The 17,364-nt window shown below is 44.4% G+C and overlaps 1 protein-coding gene across 1 annotated transcript in view; it reads right to left on the bottom strand.

Annotated features, from left to right (window-relative positions):
• The window catches only part of EDIL3 (EGF like repeats and discoidin domains 3), a gene marked incomplete at both ends in the record, with an annotated part of 273,859 nt that extends 257,294 nt beyond the window's left edge, over window positions 1–16,565 (bottom strand). Inside the window, one exon of the mRNA XM_084278226.1 lies at window positions 16,499–16,565. Within this exon, the coding sequence (XP_084134352.1) occupies window positions 16,499–16,565 (67 nt within the window). The remainder of the gene's footprint in view (window positions 1–16,498) is intronic.
• Window positions 16,566–17,364: the final 799 nt, after the last annotated feature.

Raw genomic sequence — 17,364 nt, 5'->3', positions numbered from 1 at the left:
CGTGTCCCTAGACACTGTGGGAACAGAATCAGACAGATTTACTTAACCATGGTCTTCATGGACTTGCTGTGAAACTTTTTGCCACGCCACTGGTTCTGCTGCAATTCAATAGACTTTTTAGAAAAAAAAAAGAGAGATTTACTACTTACCCAGAATGTCACCCTTAATAACGTTCAATGCAATTTCATCCTCTAGATCAGAAATTATAGGAGCAGCAACAGGATACTTGCACAACTGGATGTTAAGACAGAGGATCAAAAGCAGCGACCTTATTCTTGCAGCCAAACGCACTAAGTCGGAGTAGCAGAAATCAGTAACTGTCCTGATGCATCTACATACCCTGCACACATTATGCTACCAGTGCCCTATCAACAGCATCGTTACTGTTTCAAGATCCTAGCAAGAAAAAAAAAAAAGAAGTTAAACTAAAAGCATGCCCTTAAGTTGGGGCTCTTGTGCTGCAGTATATCTGGCTGGGAGAGAACACTTGTGCAAGCATTAGAGGAAAATACAGGAAGGTTAATCACCTAATCACAGGGGTTGGAAGGGACCTCCAGAGATCATCTAGTCCAACACCCCTGCCAAAGCAGGTTCCCTAGGGCAGGTCGCACAGGTTGGCATTCAGACTGGTCTTGAATATCTCCAGAGAAGGAGACTCCACACCTCCCTGGGCAGCATGTCCCAGGGCTCTGTCACCCTCACAGTGAAAAAGTTCTTCCGTATATTGGTGCAGAACTCCTGTGCTCCATCACCCCTTGCCCTGTCTCCACAGACCACTGAGGAGAAGCTGGCCATTTCCCCTCGTGTCCCACACTTGAGACATTGATAACCATTGATCAGATCCTCTCTCAGTTTTCTTTTCTCAAGGCTGAACAGCCCCAGCTCACTCAGCCTTTCCTCACAGGGAAGATGCTATAGGCCCTTAATCATTTTCATAGCCCTCTGCAGAACTCTCTTCAGGAGATCCCTGTCTTTTTTCCACCAGGGAGCCCACAACTGGGCACAATACTCCAGGTGGGGCCTGACCAGGGCAGAGCAGAGGAGGAGGATCACCTCTGTTGACCCGCTGGCAACACTCCTTTTGATGAAAAATTAACCCTGAATATAGTCCCCGTTTGATGACTTCTGTGGTACAGCGAAATGTTTACACCTCAGAATGCATCTCCCAGAATCCACAGCATTGCGAGATTTTGCCTTTTTTATTCTAAATTCTCTTGAGCACTCTTGGTTCATAACGAAGGCAATCAAAGGCACTGAAAACTGCCCAGCTTATCTGCCCAACACGTCTTTATTTTCTCTGCAAAAGAAACATTTCATGCTGAACCAAGAGAAACACAACTCGTGATCAATGGTCATCAATCAAGAGAATTTAATTTATGCACATTTTTATTTGTCTTCTTGTGCCGATTGCCATATATGGATCAGCTATGTTTACACAGTTTTTATTAATAAACTAGTGCAGGGTACATTCGTTTTACTGGCTAATTTGCTTGAAACTAATTTCTTGAGGCAGAGCCCAGTGGTCTGAAGCGCCTATAGCTTTTGTGAAAAATAAAACTGCACTTTCCATTAGTTTTAAAGATCAGTTGCTTTATTATATAAAATATCTAATTTCTTACCTCAGCCAAGAAACAGGGAGGTTTTAAATTAGATAATTAATTATTAGAAAATGTCTGTTCTTCCCCCAGAGTGTAACCAAAATGAATCACCAATTCAGTTCATTTTAATTTCTTCCCTTAACACTCCATATCAGCAGAGTTGTTAAACTCTTTGCATGATCACTGAATCTTAAATCTATAAATCTCATCATCTTAGCAGGAGGTTTTCATCTGAGATCTCTTGTGCCAAATCCAGATTGCATTTTAAAATGCAGACTCATAACTTCATTCCAATATGCTTGAAAGCTGTGGTTTTCTGTCACAATCTGGAAATTGGACATTTCTATTATTACCGTCTCAAGAAGGGAAATGTTCAAGAAGAATCTCTACATACTGCTACCCTTTTGTTTTTTTCCATTTGTATTTCATAAACAAACATAAAAGGAAGGTAATAATGGCAGTAAATCTTTGGGTTTGGGTTCTTACTGCCAGCCCACACAACTGCAAGACTATAAAGTGAAAACTGCAAAACAAACCAAAAGACCTTAACATTGAAAACTGCAGCCTGTTTAATGTTGCTTAGTCTACTTTATTAATGATAAGCAGCAATTACAAAGTAAACAAGCAAACAAAACCAAAACCCACCAGATGCACCCTGTAGGTCTTAGATTTTTATTTCTTCTAGCATCTATGTAGGATGCAAACTTATCCTTTACACTGAAAGGCAAAAAAAGAAAAAAAAACCCAAAACCCAACACTATTCTGCAGACGGCTAATTGAACACTCTTAATCTCACACAGCTACTCAAAATGTGGCTTAATGAGGGACATGAGTACTCATACACCGCCCTGCAGTATGAGCCACACTCAGAGAGAAGACAGCTCTCCTGGTGCCATCCACTGATGTGAGTGGTCTGCTGCTGCCTCCTTGACACATCTTCCTGCAGGAAAAGTGGGGCTGCTCTTGTATACCTGAAGCTGCCCCGTTACCTGCTGACACAGGCCTTGTCCCACAGGTCGCTCTATTTGCAAGGCAGAGGCTCCAGTCCCTACCAACATGGTGGTCTCCCTGACTTTGCCCCCCATCTATACGGGGCTTTCTTGAACTGAGGGGTCCAAAACCCAAACACCCATATCCTCACAGGGCCTCTCCCTGCTGAGGGGAGGACTGTACTCCTCTCTTTACACCTTCTGTTGGCTTGTTCCTCCATCCTGGCATCTCTTAGTGGCAGCCCTGCTCTTGAGGGCATCCACTGGTCACTGTGGTTGGGTATCACCTTATGGATAAGTATAATGTCACCCCCATCAGGCCACTGATAATAAACAGGAGAGGTCCCAGACAAACCCTGGTGGTACCCAACTAGTTACCAAGCTCTAGGTTGATATGATCTATCAACCACAGACCTCTGAGTCCCACCATCCAACCATATTTTTGTCTGTCTCACTGTCCATCCATCCAAACCACTGAGGCCCAAATTGGATGTGAGAACAACAAATGCCAAGAACCTGCGCCAGCCCAGGTACATGACACATGAATGCAACATTTGGCTTTCTTCAGTCACTGGGACCTCTCTGGATTTCCATAACCTCCCAGAAGTTGTGTGTCACCCTGTAAGGACACTGGCCAGCTCTCAGCACCTTCAGATGCAGTCTTGTCCTACTGGTCCATGAGTGAAGTTGTCTCCAGTCACCCCAACTTGATGCTTAGCCAGTGCTGGTTATTTCTCTCCTTCACCTGTGTCTCCAAGCACAGAGGTCCAGCAATGTCAGTGTCTAGTTTCTCTGTGCCCACTGTCACACCTAATCACCCACCCCACTCAGCAATGACCCCATGTTTTCTCTGCCAGGCCTTCCCAGCAGTATCACTGTCCACAGTCTCTATGCAGCATCCCAAACCTAAGCACCCAAGATGTCAGCTCAGCAGACAGGCCCCTCTGTTCCCTGGAGGGGAATCTCCATTAGCTGTCAGCTTCCATTTTTCATTTTTCTTGGTCATGTGGTTAGTACATGTAACTGCAGAAGCCAAGGTGGGGAAGAGGGTTACAATGTTATGCCGGAAGTGACAAACTTCCAGCTTCCTGCATCATGGAAGCTTTTATCCACGGCCTGTTTGGTGATGGTCCTCTGCAGGACTTGAGCTGCTGGCTTTGTGGGGTCTTTCAAAAACCCTGTTAAGCTCTTATTATTTTCCCCTCTAACAGCAGCATCCTCCCTCAGTACCTTTTATCTGGGTCCAGGTCTCTTGATCCACCAGGGTAGCTGGTCCAGCCCACGCCAGAGGCAGCCTTGTTTGGCACAGAGAAATAAATGAACCATGTTTTTCCAAGAGTAAATGGCCCCCTACAACACCTACATCTGAAAGACAGTGGTGTTCATTTCAGGTACACATAGTGTTATTCAACTGGCTGACTGCAAAAGGATGATTTCACCACTTAGTATTGAAAAAGTTGATAGGTGTTTTATGTAATTGCTGGCAAGCAACCCAGATTAAAGGCCCCAGATCAGATCATAAAGGGACCTACAGTCATTAAGGCACAAACACACCTAATGCAGTACTGGCAGTTTTTGCCTGAGAGACAGGAGCACAAACCTGAATATGCAATATAACAACTCAAAATTTCAGAGAGGTTTAGCCCATTCTGTAATGAGCTCTACTGCAGCTCTTTCCTGAATGTTCTTTGAAACCATAAAATTGAAAGCTACTTTTATAATAATAAAACAAACAAACAAACTAACAAAAAACCCCAAACCCACACAAATCTGATTTAAAGATTTAATTACTCAGTTTGGACACGAAGTGACAGCTTGCTATGTAGATAATAGTTTTGGCAAAGCTGCAGAAAGTAATCTAGAGGAAGCTCTGGTGTAAACTTACTCTGCTGTATTCACAAGAGGTGTTTTTGCATTACTGAAAACAAGAAAAAACAGGAAAATTCATATCCCTGCTGAAAGAGTTAAATGTGAAGAACAATTTAATTTCAGCAAGTTTGGGTTAATATCTACAAGAGTCCTTTAAAGTGAAAAATCAAAAATCCCCAAGTCCAAGTCAGTTCAACATTTGAGAATGAAAAAGAAAAGAAAAAGGGGTAAAAATAATAGAGAAAATAAGCAATGGGTTAATATGTGATATAAATCTGCAACATGAAAACCACTTTTAAATACCATTGTGTTTGACACAGTGAAGCCTTTTGTCTGTCTCCCTCCCTGAGTGTACTGTGGTTGCAGCTGACTCCAGTTCTTGTCCATTATGGTTTGCAACACTGATAATTTTCAGAACCATTAAAAAGCTTTCAATTTTTCAGAAGAGCTCCAGGAAAAGATGGAAATTCCATGTAAAACCTCTGTGCAAAGGAAAAAAGTAAGCACCTCGTGAAAGCCTCAAACTTGAATAAAATAGAAATCCAGGAGAACAAAGGAGAATTACACCTCTTCCCACCAGAGAAAGCACAACAAACCAAAACAAAACTACAAAAAAGCAGCAAACCAAGAACCAACTTCTCTACTCTTCCAGCCAAGAGTACAAGAGCACATGTGCACTAAAAATTCAAGGTTGTTAGCAATAAACAAACTAGGTCACTCCACAGATACCAAGGATAAATATAGTAATTTCTAATGCTGAGAAATGCTTCCAGAAAAGTTTCTGAAAGCCTGAGATAGCTGTACTGAATGCAGAAGCCTGTTTTGTCTACAAACATCAGCATCACACTACAGATTTTGGTGGACACTGCAGAACATAAGGTCTGTCCTGTGTTAGTACTGATGTGAGAGGAAGCCAAAAGCCACCACAGAAATTACACAGTAATGTATCATCGTCGCCAGCTAACACATCCCACTGTTAATGCATGCCACTGGCATTTATAAGCAGACTACCCACAAGCTCCAACAGGAGCACGTGGTAACACATCTATGTTATTCCAGGAACAACACTGGCAATATACCACAAACCCCATGCAGATACAATTTCTTCCAAGTCTTCATTCCCAACAGGAAATTAAAGAATCTTGTGCTGCCTTAAAAGAGGAGTAAATATTGTCCCTTTTCACTCAGACAGCAATAGGAAGTATGTGATGTAGAAGTGACCCTCTTTACTGAGAGAGGGGTTGGGCACTTGAACAGGCCCCCCTGGGAAGGGGTCACAGCACCAAGCTAGACTGAGTTCAAGAAGCATCTGAATGATGCACTTAGTCTCATGCTCTGATTTGGCTGGTCCTGTGTGGAGCCAGGATTTGGACTCGATGGATCTTACGGGTCCGTTCCAACTCAGGAGATTCTAGGATTCTGTGGTTCTATGACCCTACTCCTTGATCGGTCACTGGTAGACTGATGTCCATCTGCACCCTTCAGTCTGCTCACAAAGCCTTGTGACCAAAAACCAGAGGTGATGCAGAGTTATTCCACTGCTCAAGGAGGGTATGACACAGAAGAAGTTAGTATTTTATTTTTCAACTACACCAATGTAGAAGCAGCAGCTTCCATAAAGCCAATTTCAGCAGATATACACTACAGCTTGTAATCTACTAGAACAGTAATTTTATGTCTTTTATGCTGTTCTCTTTCAAAGAACAGATGTAATATGTCTAAAATCTTCAGTAATTTTACTGCTGGATCTTAACAGGAAAATGGGGCAGAACAAAACTATACCCTCTTTGAAGCCGCTTTTTCTACAGAAAATCTGTTCTGAGATCCTGTATTAAAGGCTTTTAAAAAATTTTCCAACTGTTACAAAATACATATACCATGCTGTAAACAGACCAGGCATTTGCAATTCGGATTTTTAAAAGCTTCTAATGCCTCATTTTGAAAATGGAAAAGAAATTAAAAATCTCTTCCATGTGCCGTAATGAAGTGAGAACTCTGAGTACCATTAACTGAGAGTTCTCCTTGAAACAGCAATTCCAGGTGATATACCTGTTTGTGAGACCCCTGCAACTCTTTGGGTAAACAGTAGCAGTGTGCTAGCACTCCTTACACACACACACTGAAACGTATGTGCCAGCAGCAGCGATGCTGGCAATACAGGGGCTTGCACTACGGGAGACCTAACACCACAGCTTTTAGCAGACACAAGTCATCAGATCTCATTATTTCTCTTAAAGGTTCTATGTGACGCATTGACCTTTGTTTTCAGACTTCAGGGATGCTCTCTGTATTGTCTGTAAGGTACACGCACTTCAAGAAGAAAGAGGGAAACAAAACAAAGCAAGCTTGGTGTGACACAAGAGAAGATTGCTATGAAAGACGCTAGCACAAGGCATGATGATTATGTGCCAGGCTAGAACATGTATAGGGTGCAAGAGTAGCTCCCTGAATCCTAAAAAAAAAGAAAGGTAAGAGAGGAATACTACTTGTATTTCTTTTTACAGTTCTAGAGGATTCTAGAGGATCTAGAGGAAAAGCCCAGTTCAAAAAACTGGTAATAATTAAATCAGACCCATCTTTATCCCAGTGCAGTTGCGTTACACTTTTGGGATGTTCCTTCTTCCCTCCTCTTCCTTATAAGGAAATTTTCTGTTGGGATTTAAAATTCAGTTCAAATTTCTTCTACAAGTATAATGCCATAACCACAACTCACTACTGGAAAAGAAACCAATACAGTTTAGTTACTTTTAACTATTCATTTTCTATAAGAAATAATTTAAACAAAAAAAATACATAATCAAAACTTGTCTATCAAAAAACTGAAATCAAGCAGCAGATGAACTGGTCAAAATTAGTCAACCACTGATCTCAAACACTAGGAAAAGACACAGGTCCCACAGGGCTGGTGTGTGGTGCTGTGCTAAAGGGGCACTGCTACTTGGGAAGGTCGTGACACTTCTTGATCAGATTGTTTACTGGCTGAAAGACAAGGCTTTGTGCAGGTGAATCCCGCTGCCCAATTCAGCACTCACACATACACATGAAGACTTCATGAAACAACTGAAAAAAAGCATATTACTAGTTTAAGGAGCTTCCTGTTTTTCCTCCTGAATTAACTGAATCATGTAATGACTTCACTAATTCATTTTGGTTTCTTTCCTCCTGCTCAGCTTTCAGCTGGTCTGAGTGGAGAAGCCAGAACCACATCTACTCACCGTAGTTTTAAGCAGTGTATTTGCTTAGAAATAAGCCAAAGCAGAACACAAAGGCAACTCCTTCAGCTTCACCGAGACCACACGGGGAGCTCCTGAGCTTCACCCTCCCTGCGTGGCCATGGAGAGATCTTTATACACAATATAAGTATTCTGCACAAAACAATTAGGGGAAAAAAACCACTGTAATCTGTCCTCATTGAAATAACCTATCAGGACAGTTTAGTTAATCAATACTTGATTGGCCCCCAGATGGTGACGCAGCACACAGGTCCTCAGGACTGGGAGATGGGATGAGAAATGCAGAATTTCATCCTCTGCCCTACAGCCATGCCAAGGCAACGCAAGCAGGAACGCAATGCATACTCACAGGTCTGATTTCTGTACCTGGTTTCCACAGTGTTATATATGGCTGCACACAAGGCACAGAGAAATGTGGCTTTCCGCTCCTTAGGGTAGGGTGGGGAAGCAAGAGAGCTTGTCTTGCTGCTCAGAATGGTTTAAGTTCACCTGAAAAACAGACTTGGGATAGTGACACACTGAGAGCCAACAAGCACCTGGAGGGCAGGTCCAGAAACGTATTTCTTGTCAAAAAATGTGCAAGCTGTCAAGAGGAAACCGTCTAATAGACACCTCCCCCCCCTCTTCCCATCACCATTCCACCAGATGTGGGCCTTGCCTAGTCCTGCCCCAGTCATGCCAAGAAGCTAAACTATCGGGTAACTAGCATGGCATAGAAATTACAGTTTTTATCTCTAAAACCATGAATGAAATTAGGGTAACGTCAGCAGCAAAGAGCAATTAGATGGGCTTGGCCATACTGTCAAATATCACATGGCAGAGCTGATCATCTCAGCTGATGTTTAGGGAGTAATAGACTAGGGATACACAGCAAGCTTCCCATAGATTAGACCCTTGGTTTACTCTGTGTCAAGGAGGCTCTGACCCATGTCAGAGGCACACCTTTCACTACTCCTTTTTGCTAATCTTTACTCACACTGAGCATTTTCAATGCCTACTAGCAAATAATTTATTAAAGTATACTGAAGGATATTTATTACTCTTTTCCAACCTTGTGATTCTGTGATTCTGTTAAGTAAAATCACTGTAGGAAGGAACCAAGGTCTAAGTGTACATGTAAGTGTGCAACAGTACAAAAATGCAGCATTTCTTAGGGAGGTTTCTGAAACATGTGCGTGAACAAGGGTACCAGGATAAAAAGAAGCCTGGTGAGGAAACTCAAGAGGTTACAACGGGATGGGCTTGATCACACCCAGGAAAATGAAAGCCATTATTAAAGGGGATGGTCTTTATTCGGAAGGACTACCTACAAATGATGCATCATTTTGTATGAGGTCAAAAGGTAAGCCATATAAAAGGCATCAAAGAAATTAGCCAAAACCATCATTAAAGAAATATATATGATACAGTATAGAAGAGAAATACTAGGTCATTTTAGGTACTTCCCATGACAACAGCACATCATCTCCCCATCCACACTATACACTATTCATGGTATTAATCTAATCTTCCCTTAAAATTGTTCAAATGGACGTTCAGTGATTTTAAAATCATTCTGAAATAGTATCTGAAAGCAATCAGCTACTAGGTCTCTGGTTTTAACCTAGAAGAGCCCTTGTAAGGCCATCCTGCACAATTCCTCACACAAGCAAGGAATCTGACAAGCTGCACTGCAAATAATATCTTCTCCATCTCTATTTCAAATGCCCAAGCTGCAAAAGGGTGTGAGAAAAAGAAAGAAAAGTCAGCCTCAGAGCCCAGGCCACTGTCTGCAAACATAACACTTAACTAGAAAACCAAAAAAAAAAAAAAACCAAAAAAAACCCTGGCAAACAGATTAAAGCAGCGTGGCCTATGGGACCGTAATGGAGAATAATCAGAGAGGAAGCCTGGATTAAAGGGGCTGGTTGTGTGCAATGATATCCAGCAGTGATAGAGGCTGTCGTACATGAGGGAAGAGACGGGCTGAAAAACGTAAGCATTGAAAATAAAATAAATGTCTTTTATTTTCCATTCTTCACACTCACACATGGCATATGTAAGTCTTAGCCAAAATTATTTCCTATATTGTCTGTTGTAGCTTCACTATTGTAGAAACCTAAGACATGAGTAATCAGATGGCAGAAATTACTGTTATTTACGCACTGCTGTCACAGCTCTCCATAATTATACAGGTTGACACAGCATCTTGACAATGATAGGAAAAAAAGAGGGTTTTGTAGAAATTTTGTCAGCCTCCCTACATAGAAGCGTGGCAAATAAAATTACTGCAGCTAAAAATTGGCAAAGCAATCATCTCTTGCAGGTTGGTGGGGTTTGTGGGGTTGTTGGTTTTTTTTTTTTTTTGGTCCCTGTCAAAAAGTTACTCTTGTCAGAATACTCAAAGACACACACCCAAAAAAAAAGTCCTCTGTGCCTGAACAGCAGCTTTATCCTACAGCAGGGCCGCAATCTGGCAGTGCACAAATGCCGGTTAGAACTAAAAGTAATTAAGGAAAAAAACGGGTTGCACGGGGAGTGGAAGAGGAAGGAGGAGGCTGTTTGCAAAATGCTGGCAAAGTCCTGCTCTGCACTGAAATAAGAATTTTCAAATCCATATTCTGAGCTGCTTCGTGAACCCATGCCATCCATGTCTTAGGTGGGCAAGCCAAACACCAGAGTAGGACTGGGCAGGCTGATGACTTGTTAAAACTCTTGTTTTATGTACAGAACTCTGGTGAAAGTATTTTTGCTGGCAGATTTCTCAATAGCTTTCATCAGGAGTCACCTCTTGACGCAGACAGGTTACACCTCTGGACCTGTCTCTGCTCTCCCACACACCACCTGGGATGAGAGGTGACAGAGATCACCCACACCAAAACCTCCCACCTCCTCCTCTGGTGAAGGGCAACAATGAGCTGGCTGCCCTCCCTCTTCCCTGTGTGGGCTCCAAGGTTACACATCACCCCTGAAACTGAAGCCGCGGATGATCCTTCGCTCACACCGGTAGTTTCCCGCTGGGATGCACAAAGCTCCTGCCTGGGCTCTGTGCAAGGAGAGCAGATCTTGCGCCGGCTTATCCATCTGCTGCTCCTCCCTGTCATCATCCCCATACTCGAGTTTACTGCTTTAAACATTGTGGTTAAAATCCCAACTCCTAAAACCAAGAATCTGATGTTCTGCTGCCACGGGTGGCACAGTTAAGACACTTCAGGATTCTCTATCTGAATGGCATAGGAGAATTAATACTTCTGTATTTTCAAACAACTTCACCAAACTCTTAGTCATAAAAAGCCTTTTCTACAAGTAGCCCCTTATTAAAAAGTTAGGGGGGGTGGAGTGAGGAATACTATTGGGAAACTCAGGAAACAGCCTTAGGCGTTCACTGCTTTTGTTGAATATAATGAATTTTGACTTGAAATGCAGAGCTCTGCATCCTGAATTCATAGTGCAATGAAGCCTTTTCTGACACTACCCAAGCTATCAGACTAGATGTGTGGCACAGAAGTGAATGCAATTGCTCTCCATACTATCTAAAGTGGGGTATACCCACAGTACAGTATGCATGCAAATAGGCACTATATGTTGCATAAAAATAAGATGTTTTCACGTGTTTCATATGATAATACTCACATACCAAATACTGCAATTATTAGCTAGCTTAGCTAGCTTATTAGATAACCATAGCCTGTTTCATTTCTCAGCTTTTAAAAATTAAAATAGAACACCCCTACTGTGATGCAAGGTAACACATCTTGCTGATTAAAGAGAGAAAAAAAACAAAACCCACAAAAACAAATAGAAAAAAAAAAAACCCAAACCAAAACAAATCATAAGTATATTCCCAAAACAGCAAGACTGAGATGTGATAAAATCCCAAACCATGAAAAGACATGCACAAAATTCTGTGCCTGCGCGTTTCTGGGACACTTCAGCTGCTAGTTTGGCCCCTGCTTTCAATAATGTCCAGCATCCAGGTCTGGAATTACAGTTTTCTAACAGGTCCACACTCTGGTGCTGCAATACCAGTGGGCATAAAAACTGCTTCACTCCCCACAGACTTATCATTAGAAAATTAGCAATACCGGACTGCCATTACACATAACGAGCAGCTCTTCCTCCAAGGTAAGAGCTTGCACAACCTCAGTCTCTTATAAAGAAGAAAGCAGACCCATTAGCACTTATTCCTCAGGCTGATGTAACACAGTGAAATTGGGCTGATGTTAGCTATACCAGTACTTCCTCCCTTTGCTCCTTTTAAATGGAAAATGTATTTAGGTCCTCGAATAGAGACACCTTCACGCTAAGGTTCTTTCAGCCCTTATTTGTGTTTGAATCTTTAAACTCATCTTTCATTCTCCGGTATATTGTCTGGCCAAGAAAGATTAAACTCTTATCTTCGCCGTGAATCTGTTTTTTAAAGTTGAAATAAATGAATACTGTTTTGATGTTCAACCCACATTCTTTCCAACTTGAGGGAGGTAGGCTTCAAGCACACTATAAAGAACCCCAAATATATACACATTGTTGATCATCCTCTTAAGTTTTCAGAAATACTCCTGGCTCTGTGGCTTATGTAAGTTTGAAATGTTGTGTAAAAACCTTTTAAAAGGGGAGGAAAATAGCAATCTGCTAACTCCTATGTGACTCACAATGCATTTGAGAACAAGATCGATTTATTTCTGACTCTTGCGATTTCTTAAATGTCACTTCTCCAGGTATCTTTACCTATGCTGAAGAGGTATCAGGCTCTGAGTTTGCTGTTGCTGCTTTATATACATGTGCTGTATAGATGGGCAATTTAAGGCGTAAGTATCAACCCCTTAATAAAAAGAGACTGTCTTCTGAAATAACTTTCAAAGTGGATTGTTTCTGTGATTTTCAACTGGATGGTGACTGGAAAAACCTGGAGGAGGAAAGAAAAGACAGTGCCCCTTTTCACTGTGTTACCATTGATACACAACCTTGTATGAAGTATATCCTTTGAAAAATAAAGACATAAAGGATACAGACATAAAGGGCAGAGAAAGGAAGTTGGACACTTAAAAAAACCCACACAACTACCAGGACTATTAATTCCAGTTATAACAATGGATGGTTTGACATCAAATTCTGTCCTAGGCTGACCAGACACGAACAGGATGCAATAGTGTATCTGCTATATGCTTTCTGGAGGCTATATGAGCAGTCATGGAAAATCAATTTGAATACAAATGTAATTTGTTAAAAGAACAGTGAAAATCATTATGCAGGGTCACACTGTCAGCAGTTTGTACAGAAGCAGATGCCATCCAAAGATGCAAAGGCATTTGGTAAAACAGAAGAATCTTGGTCTGTAAAAGTGTCTGTGATCTCCTCAGTCTTTACATGAGAACAAAGCTACAGTTTACCTCTCTTGTTTCTCATCACTTCTACTCCTTCCAGCTCATTCCAGCTGCAGAAAGAGGCTTTATAGTAACTTCTAAGCCTCAGAGAGTGAAAGTTCCCACTGTAATGGGAGAAAAAGCAACATCTTTGAAACAGTTCCTTGAACGTTGCGAAATATTTTATCTCAGGCTCACAGGACACAGTCATAAAGTAAAGAAATATATTTTCCTGGTTTTGGCAATGTCGATACCATTTTTAGGCCAACCTCAGAGAAAAATTCAGCAACAACCTAACTGAAAAAGCGTGACACAGTTTAAGGATCAGCTTCACAATAAAGAAAACTCAATTGGCAAATCTTCAGAAGATCTTGTTGCAAAGAGTTTTAACACATGGACATGGAATACACCGATTTCCTGTGCACTTACAGTACATTTACCCAATCCACAAGGTAAATCTGGGGACTAAAACACCCCCCCAGTTTTAAATTATGTTCTCATTTCATTTGATCCCAATTTTCACTGTCCATTATGAAAGGTATTAGCTTATTTGTTCCTACAAAACAAAACACACAAGGAGACCCAGAAACCATCTTTTACCATCTATGAGACACAATATATTTCTTCCACCTGAAATAGTATCTTGTAGTCTCTGTAGTCACTCTTGCAGTTACTGTCTGTCCTCTACACGGCTGAACATCAGATTGGCTCCCGTTCAAATCTGACCAAGGAACAGCAACAACAGCAAATGTGAAACCTTACAGCTGTTGTGAAGTGCATATAAAAGGATAGTCCTTATTAAAAATGCACCTGCATCTTTCTTGCAAACTAAGGAGTAGAAGTCACTGCACCCTTGAAGCCCGGTTTCACCACACACACATGCATATAAACACCTCTCTGAAGTTCAGACTCCTGTTACAGTGGATGAGATTGCAAATTTATCAGACTGGCCACAAAGAAGAAAATTCCAGTCTTCCATTGGGATGACTTTTTCATCATCCTCATCATTACAATCTCTCTATCTTTCTCCCCTTCTCTTTTTCTTCCTAAAGAAGGAAATAAAAAAACCACTGGCTGATATGCTGTGCGTTTCAAACACATAAAGCAAAAGAGGGTGTTCAAGGTATGATGGATAAATAGGGTTTTGATCACCATCGTTACTTTTCAGAGCTCAAATAAAGAAGCAGTCGGTTCTATTTCTTTTACAGTAGATTTGACGCACAGGTCAGAAATTAAACATATGACTGAACTTTAATCTGCAGATGGAATTCTCCCCGAAAGACAGGGGAGAACTGGCACTGCCATAGGTTTTCATTATACACCGTTATGCAAATGGACTCATCAGCAAGTAATGTTCAAAACAAGGCACAGAAAGTTTCGTACTGTTCAAAACCGGCTCTCTGAAGAGTCTCAGTTACTTACAGTGCTCACAGTCATCACAACTTCGAGAGGATCTATTAAAAGTAAACGTTATGACAGCGAGGAAAATTAACCCAGTATATCAGACCTGTCAAGCAGTGTTTTATTCTGTTTCAGCATAAAAAAAAAAGGAAAAAGAAAAAACAGACTGCATCGTTTTCTTCTGTTTCATTTTGAAAGCCAAGGACAAACCTTTAACAGGACAATTACTGCTTAAGAAATCAGATAACAAATGAATCTTTTCTTTCCTATTTCACTCCTACTAGAAAAATCTGCTAAGTTCCCTGAAGTTACCTAAAAAACATGGTAAGACTGTAGACTTAAATGAGAAGATGTTTCAGATGTGGAGCCACGAGAAGCCCCACCAAAGCCCAACCAACACAAAGTGTTTATGACAAGCCTCAGACTTCCGTGGCAGATAACACTACCTTTTGCTTGGGAAGACTTCGGACATAAACTGCAGGTACAAGGACATATTGCATAAGCTATCACATGCTCGCTGCAACTGTGTGAACGTTATTGGATTTTAAGAAGCCACCTAGATTAATAATTTAAGATCTAATAAAATATTCAATGTTACTGATACATCGGTTTCATTTTAGAATAAAAAAAAAAAAAAAAAAAAAAACAAACCCAAAACCCAACGTGAATAATGACACGAACGGGTCTAAAAGTCAATGGAAACATTCCTTTACTCATTAGAATTACAGTTGTTCTGCTGAGCTCCGGGAGGAGACAGCCAGGACGATGAAAGGGTCCCCAAAGCCGAGACTCCCGCCACCCCGGCTGTCACACGGGGGGACGCCGACAGCCCCCGGCACGTCTGGAGCTCACAGAGGGCGACAAGGCTCCGCGGGTGGGGGGGCGGCACGGAGAAACCCCACGGCAGGACGGGGGCAGCCCACGGAGGGTTTTGTGCGGAGGGGAGAAAGGGTGATGGCGATGCGGAGGGGACCGACGGCGGTGCCGGGGACCCACGGCGGTTCCGGGGACCCACGGCAGTGCCGGGGACCCAGCCCCTTCCCCGACGGCGGTGCGGCTGCCTCGGCGGGGAGAGCCGGGGCGGCACCCGGAGCGCCCGGGACGGGCAGCAGGTGAACACCCACCGCCCCCGGCCCCTTCCCCACGCGGACCCTTCGAGTTAACAGGGGCAGCTGCCGTGGAGCCGGTCCTCCCCCATCACCACCAACCTCACGACGTTCAGTTCGCTGCAAGTCGAGCTCCCACAACTTTTTTTTTTTCTTTAATGCGAGGACTGAAAACTCATCTAGCCTGCGCGGAATTATTATTCCAAATAACAGTATCAGAGAGAACTCCAAGAGCCCTAAAGTTATTTTCCTGGGATAGCGTTTGCGGTTTGTTTTGGGGTGGGGTGGGTTGTGGTTTTTTTTTTTTTTTGGAGGGGGGAGTTGTTTGGTTTGGGGTTTTCTCTTTTCTTTTTGACGGAGGAAAGGGGATGCACAAAGAAGGCGCCGTTGGTTATTTTAGATGGAGATGCCCTAGTTTAGAGGGAGGCAGGAAAAGGGTCGCCTGACAAGAGCTGCTTTGCTGCTGCCGAGATGCTAAAGCCCTCGAACGTGTTTGCAAACTGTTCCGCGGTTTGCTGGATCTCCGGCTCAGAGCTAACAGCCTTCAAATTAAAATGAAGACCGGTGATTGGGGAGGGTTGGGGGGGGGGTGAAGAAGAGGAAGGGAAAAGAGATGTGGACAGCTCTGCGGATATTATTAAATCTTCCCAGCCGCTCATCTGGATTACATTTAAGCTCTCACGGCATTTCTTTCCCCTCTAATTAAGCGTAGTTTCAAAACAGAACATGTCTGAGGATGGATCTTTCGTCGGCTTCTGTTTAAAATGTAGAGATAAGTATTTTTTTTTTTTTTGTCCTTAATTAAAAATAAAAGGCAAGCCCGAACGGAGGCACCCGGCTGAGAGCCGCCCGCCGGTCGCGCCTCCCCGGTCCCCCCGCGCACTTCGGCTCCGACTTTGTGAGAGCTCCGGAGCTGCCCCGACCCCCGTCCCTTCCGGTCCCCGGCCCCCGGCCCCTCACCTCGGGCGAGGCGCGGCACCGCCAGGCTCCCGCAGAGCACCAGCCAGGCCAGCACCGCGCGGCTCATGGTCCTCTCCTTCCGCGGACGCGCCGCCTCTGCCGAAAGAAGGAGGCGGCGGCGGCGCCTCCGCCCGGCGAGGCGAGGCGATGAGAAGAGAAGAGAAGGTCCCTCCCGGCGCGGCGCGGCCCCCGACCGAGCGCAGCCCCCGCCGCGGCTCCCGCTGCCGCCGCCCTAGCAGCGGCGAGGAGGCTGCCCCGCCGCCCGCCGGCTCTGCGCGCCCGCCAGGTGCCGCCGCGCCTCCAGCATGGCCCGGCCGGCCGCCTCCGTCCCGCGGGCGGGTCGCCGCCGCCTTCTCCTCCTCCTCCTTCTCCTCCTCCTCCTGCTCCTCCGCCTCCTCCTGCGCGACCGCGGCCGCTCTGCCCGCGCCGCGCTCCCGCTCTGCGCGCCCCGACCGGCTCCTTCGGGGAAAGTGGGGGGAGTGTGTGTGGAGAAGAGGGGGTGGTGAGGGTGGGAGGAGGCGCCGGCGGCGGGCGGTGCTGCCCGGCACACCCTGGCACCTGCTCCGCCTTCCCCCCCCCGCCACCGCCACCCCGGCCGCGCCTCCCCCCCCCCCCCCCCCGCCGCAGCGCGGGGGGATGCGGGGGGTCGGCGGCGGGGCGGTGGTGCGAGATGAAGTAGACCGGCGAGGCTGGGAGCGATGGAGGGCAGGGAGGCATGACGCTGTCTTCTGCCCGAGCTTCTCCCGCCAAGGGCGCTGCGTGCCCCTTTGCCCCGCGGGTCCAGTTCGCGGGGAAGGCGGCCTCGGGAGCCGGGTCGGGACTGCACCCCTGCAGCCCCCCCCTTCCGCGACAGGCGGTACGTCGAG

This window comes from Gallinula chloropus (genome assembly GCF_964237585.1).
Source record: "Gallinula chloropus genome assembly, chromosome: Z".
NCBI lineage: Eukaryota > Metazoa > Chordata > Aves > Gruiformes > Rallidae > Gallinula > Gallinula chloropus.
This window is presented reverse-complemented; position numbering and strand designations above follow the sequence as displayed.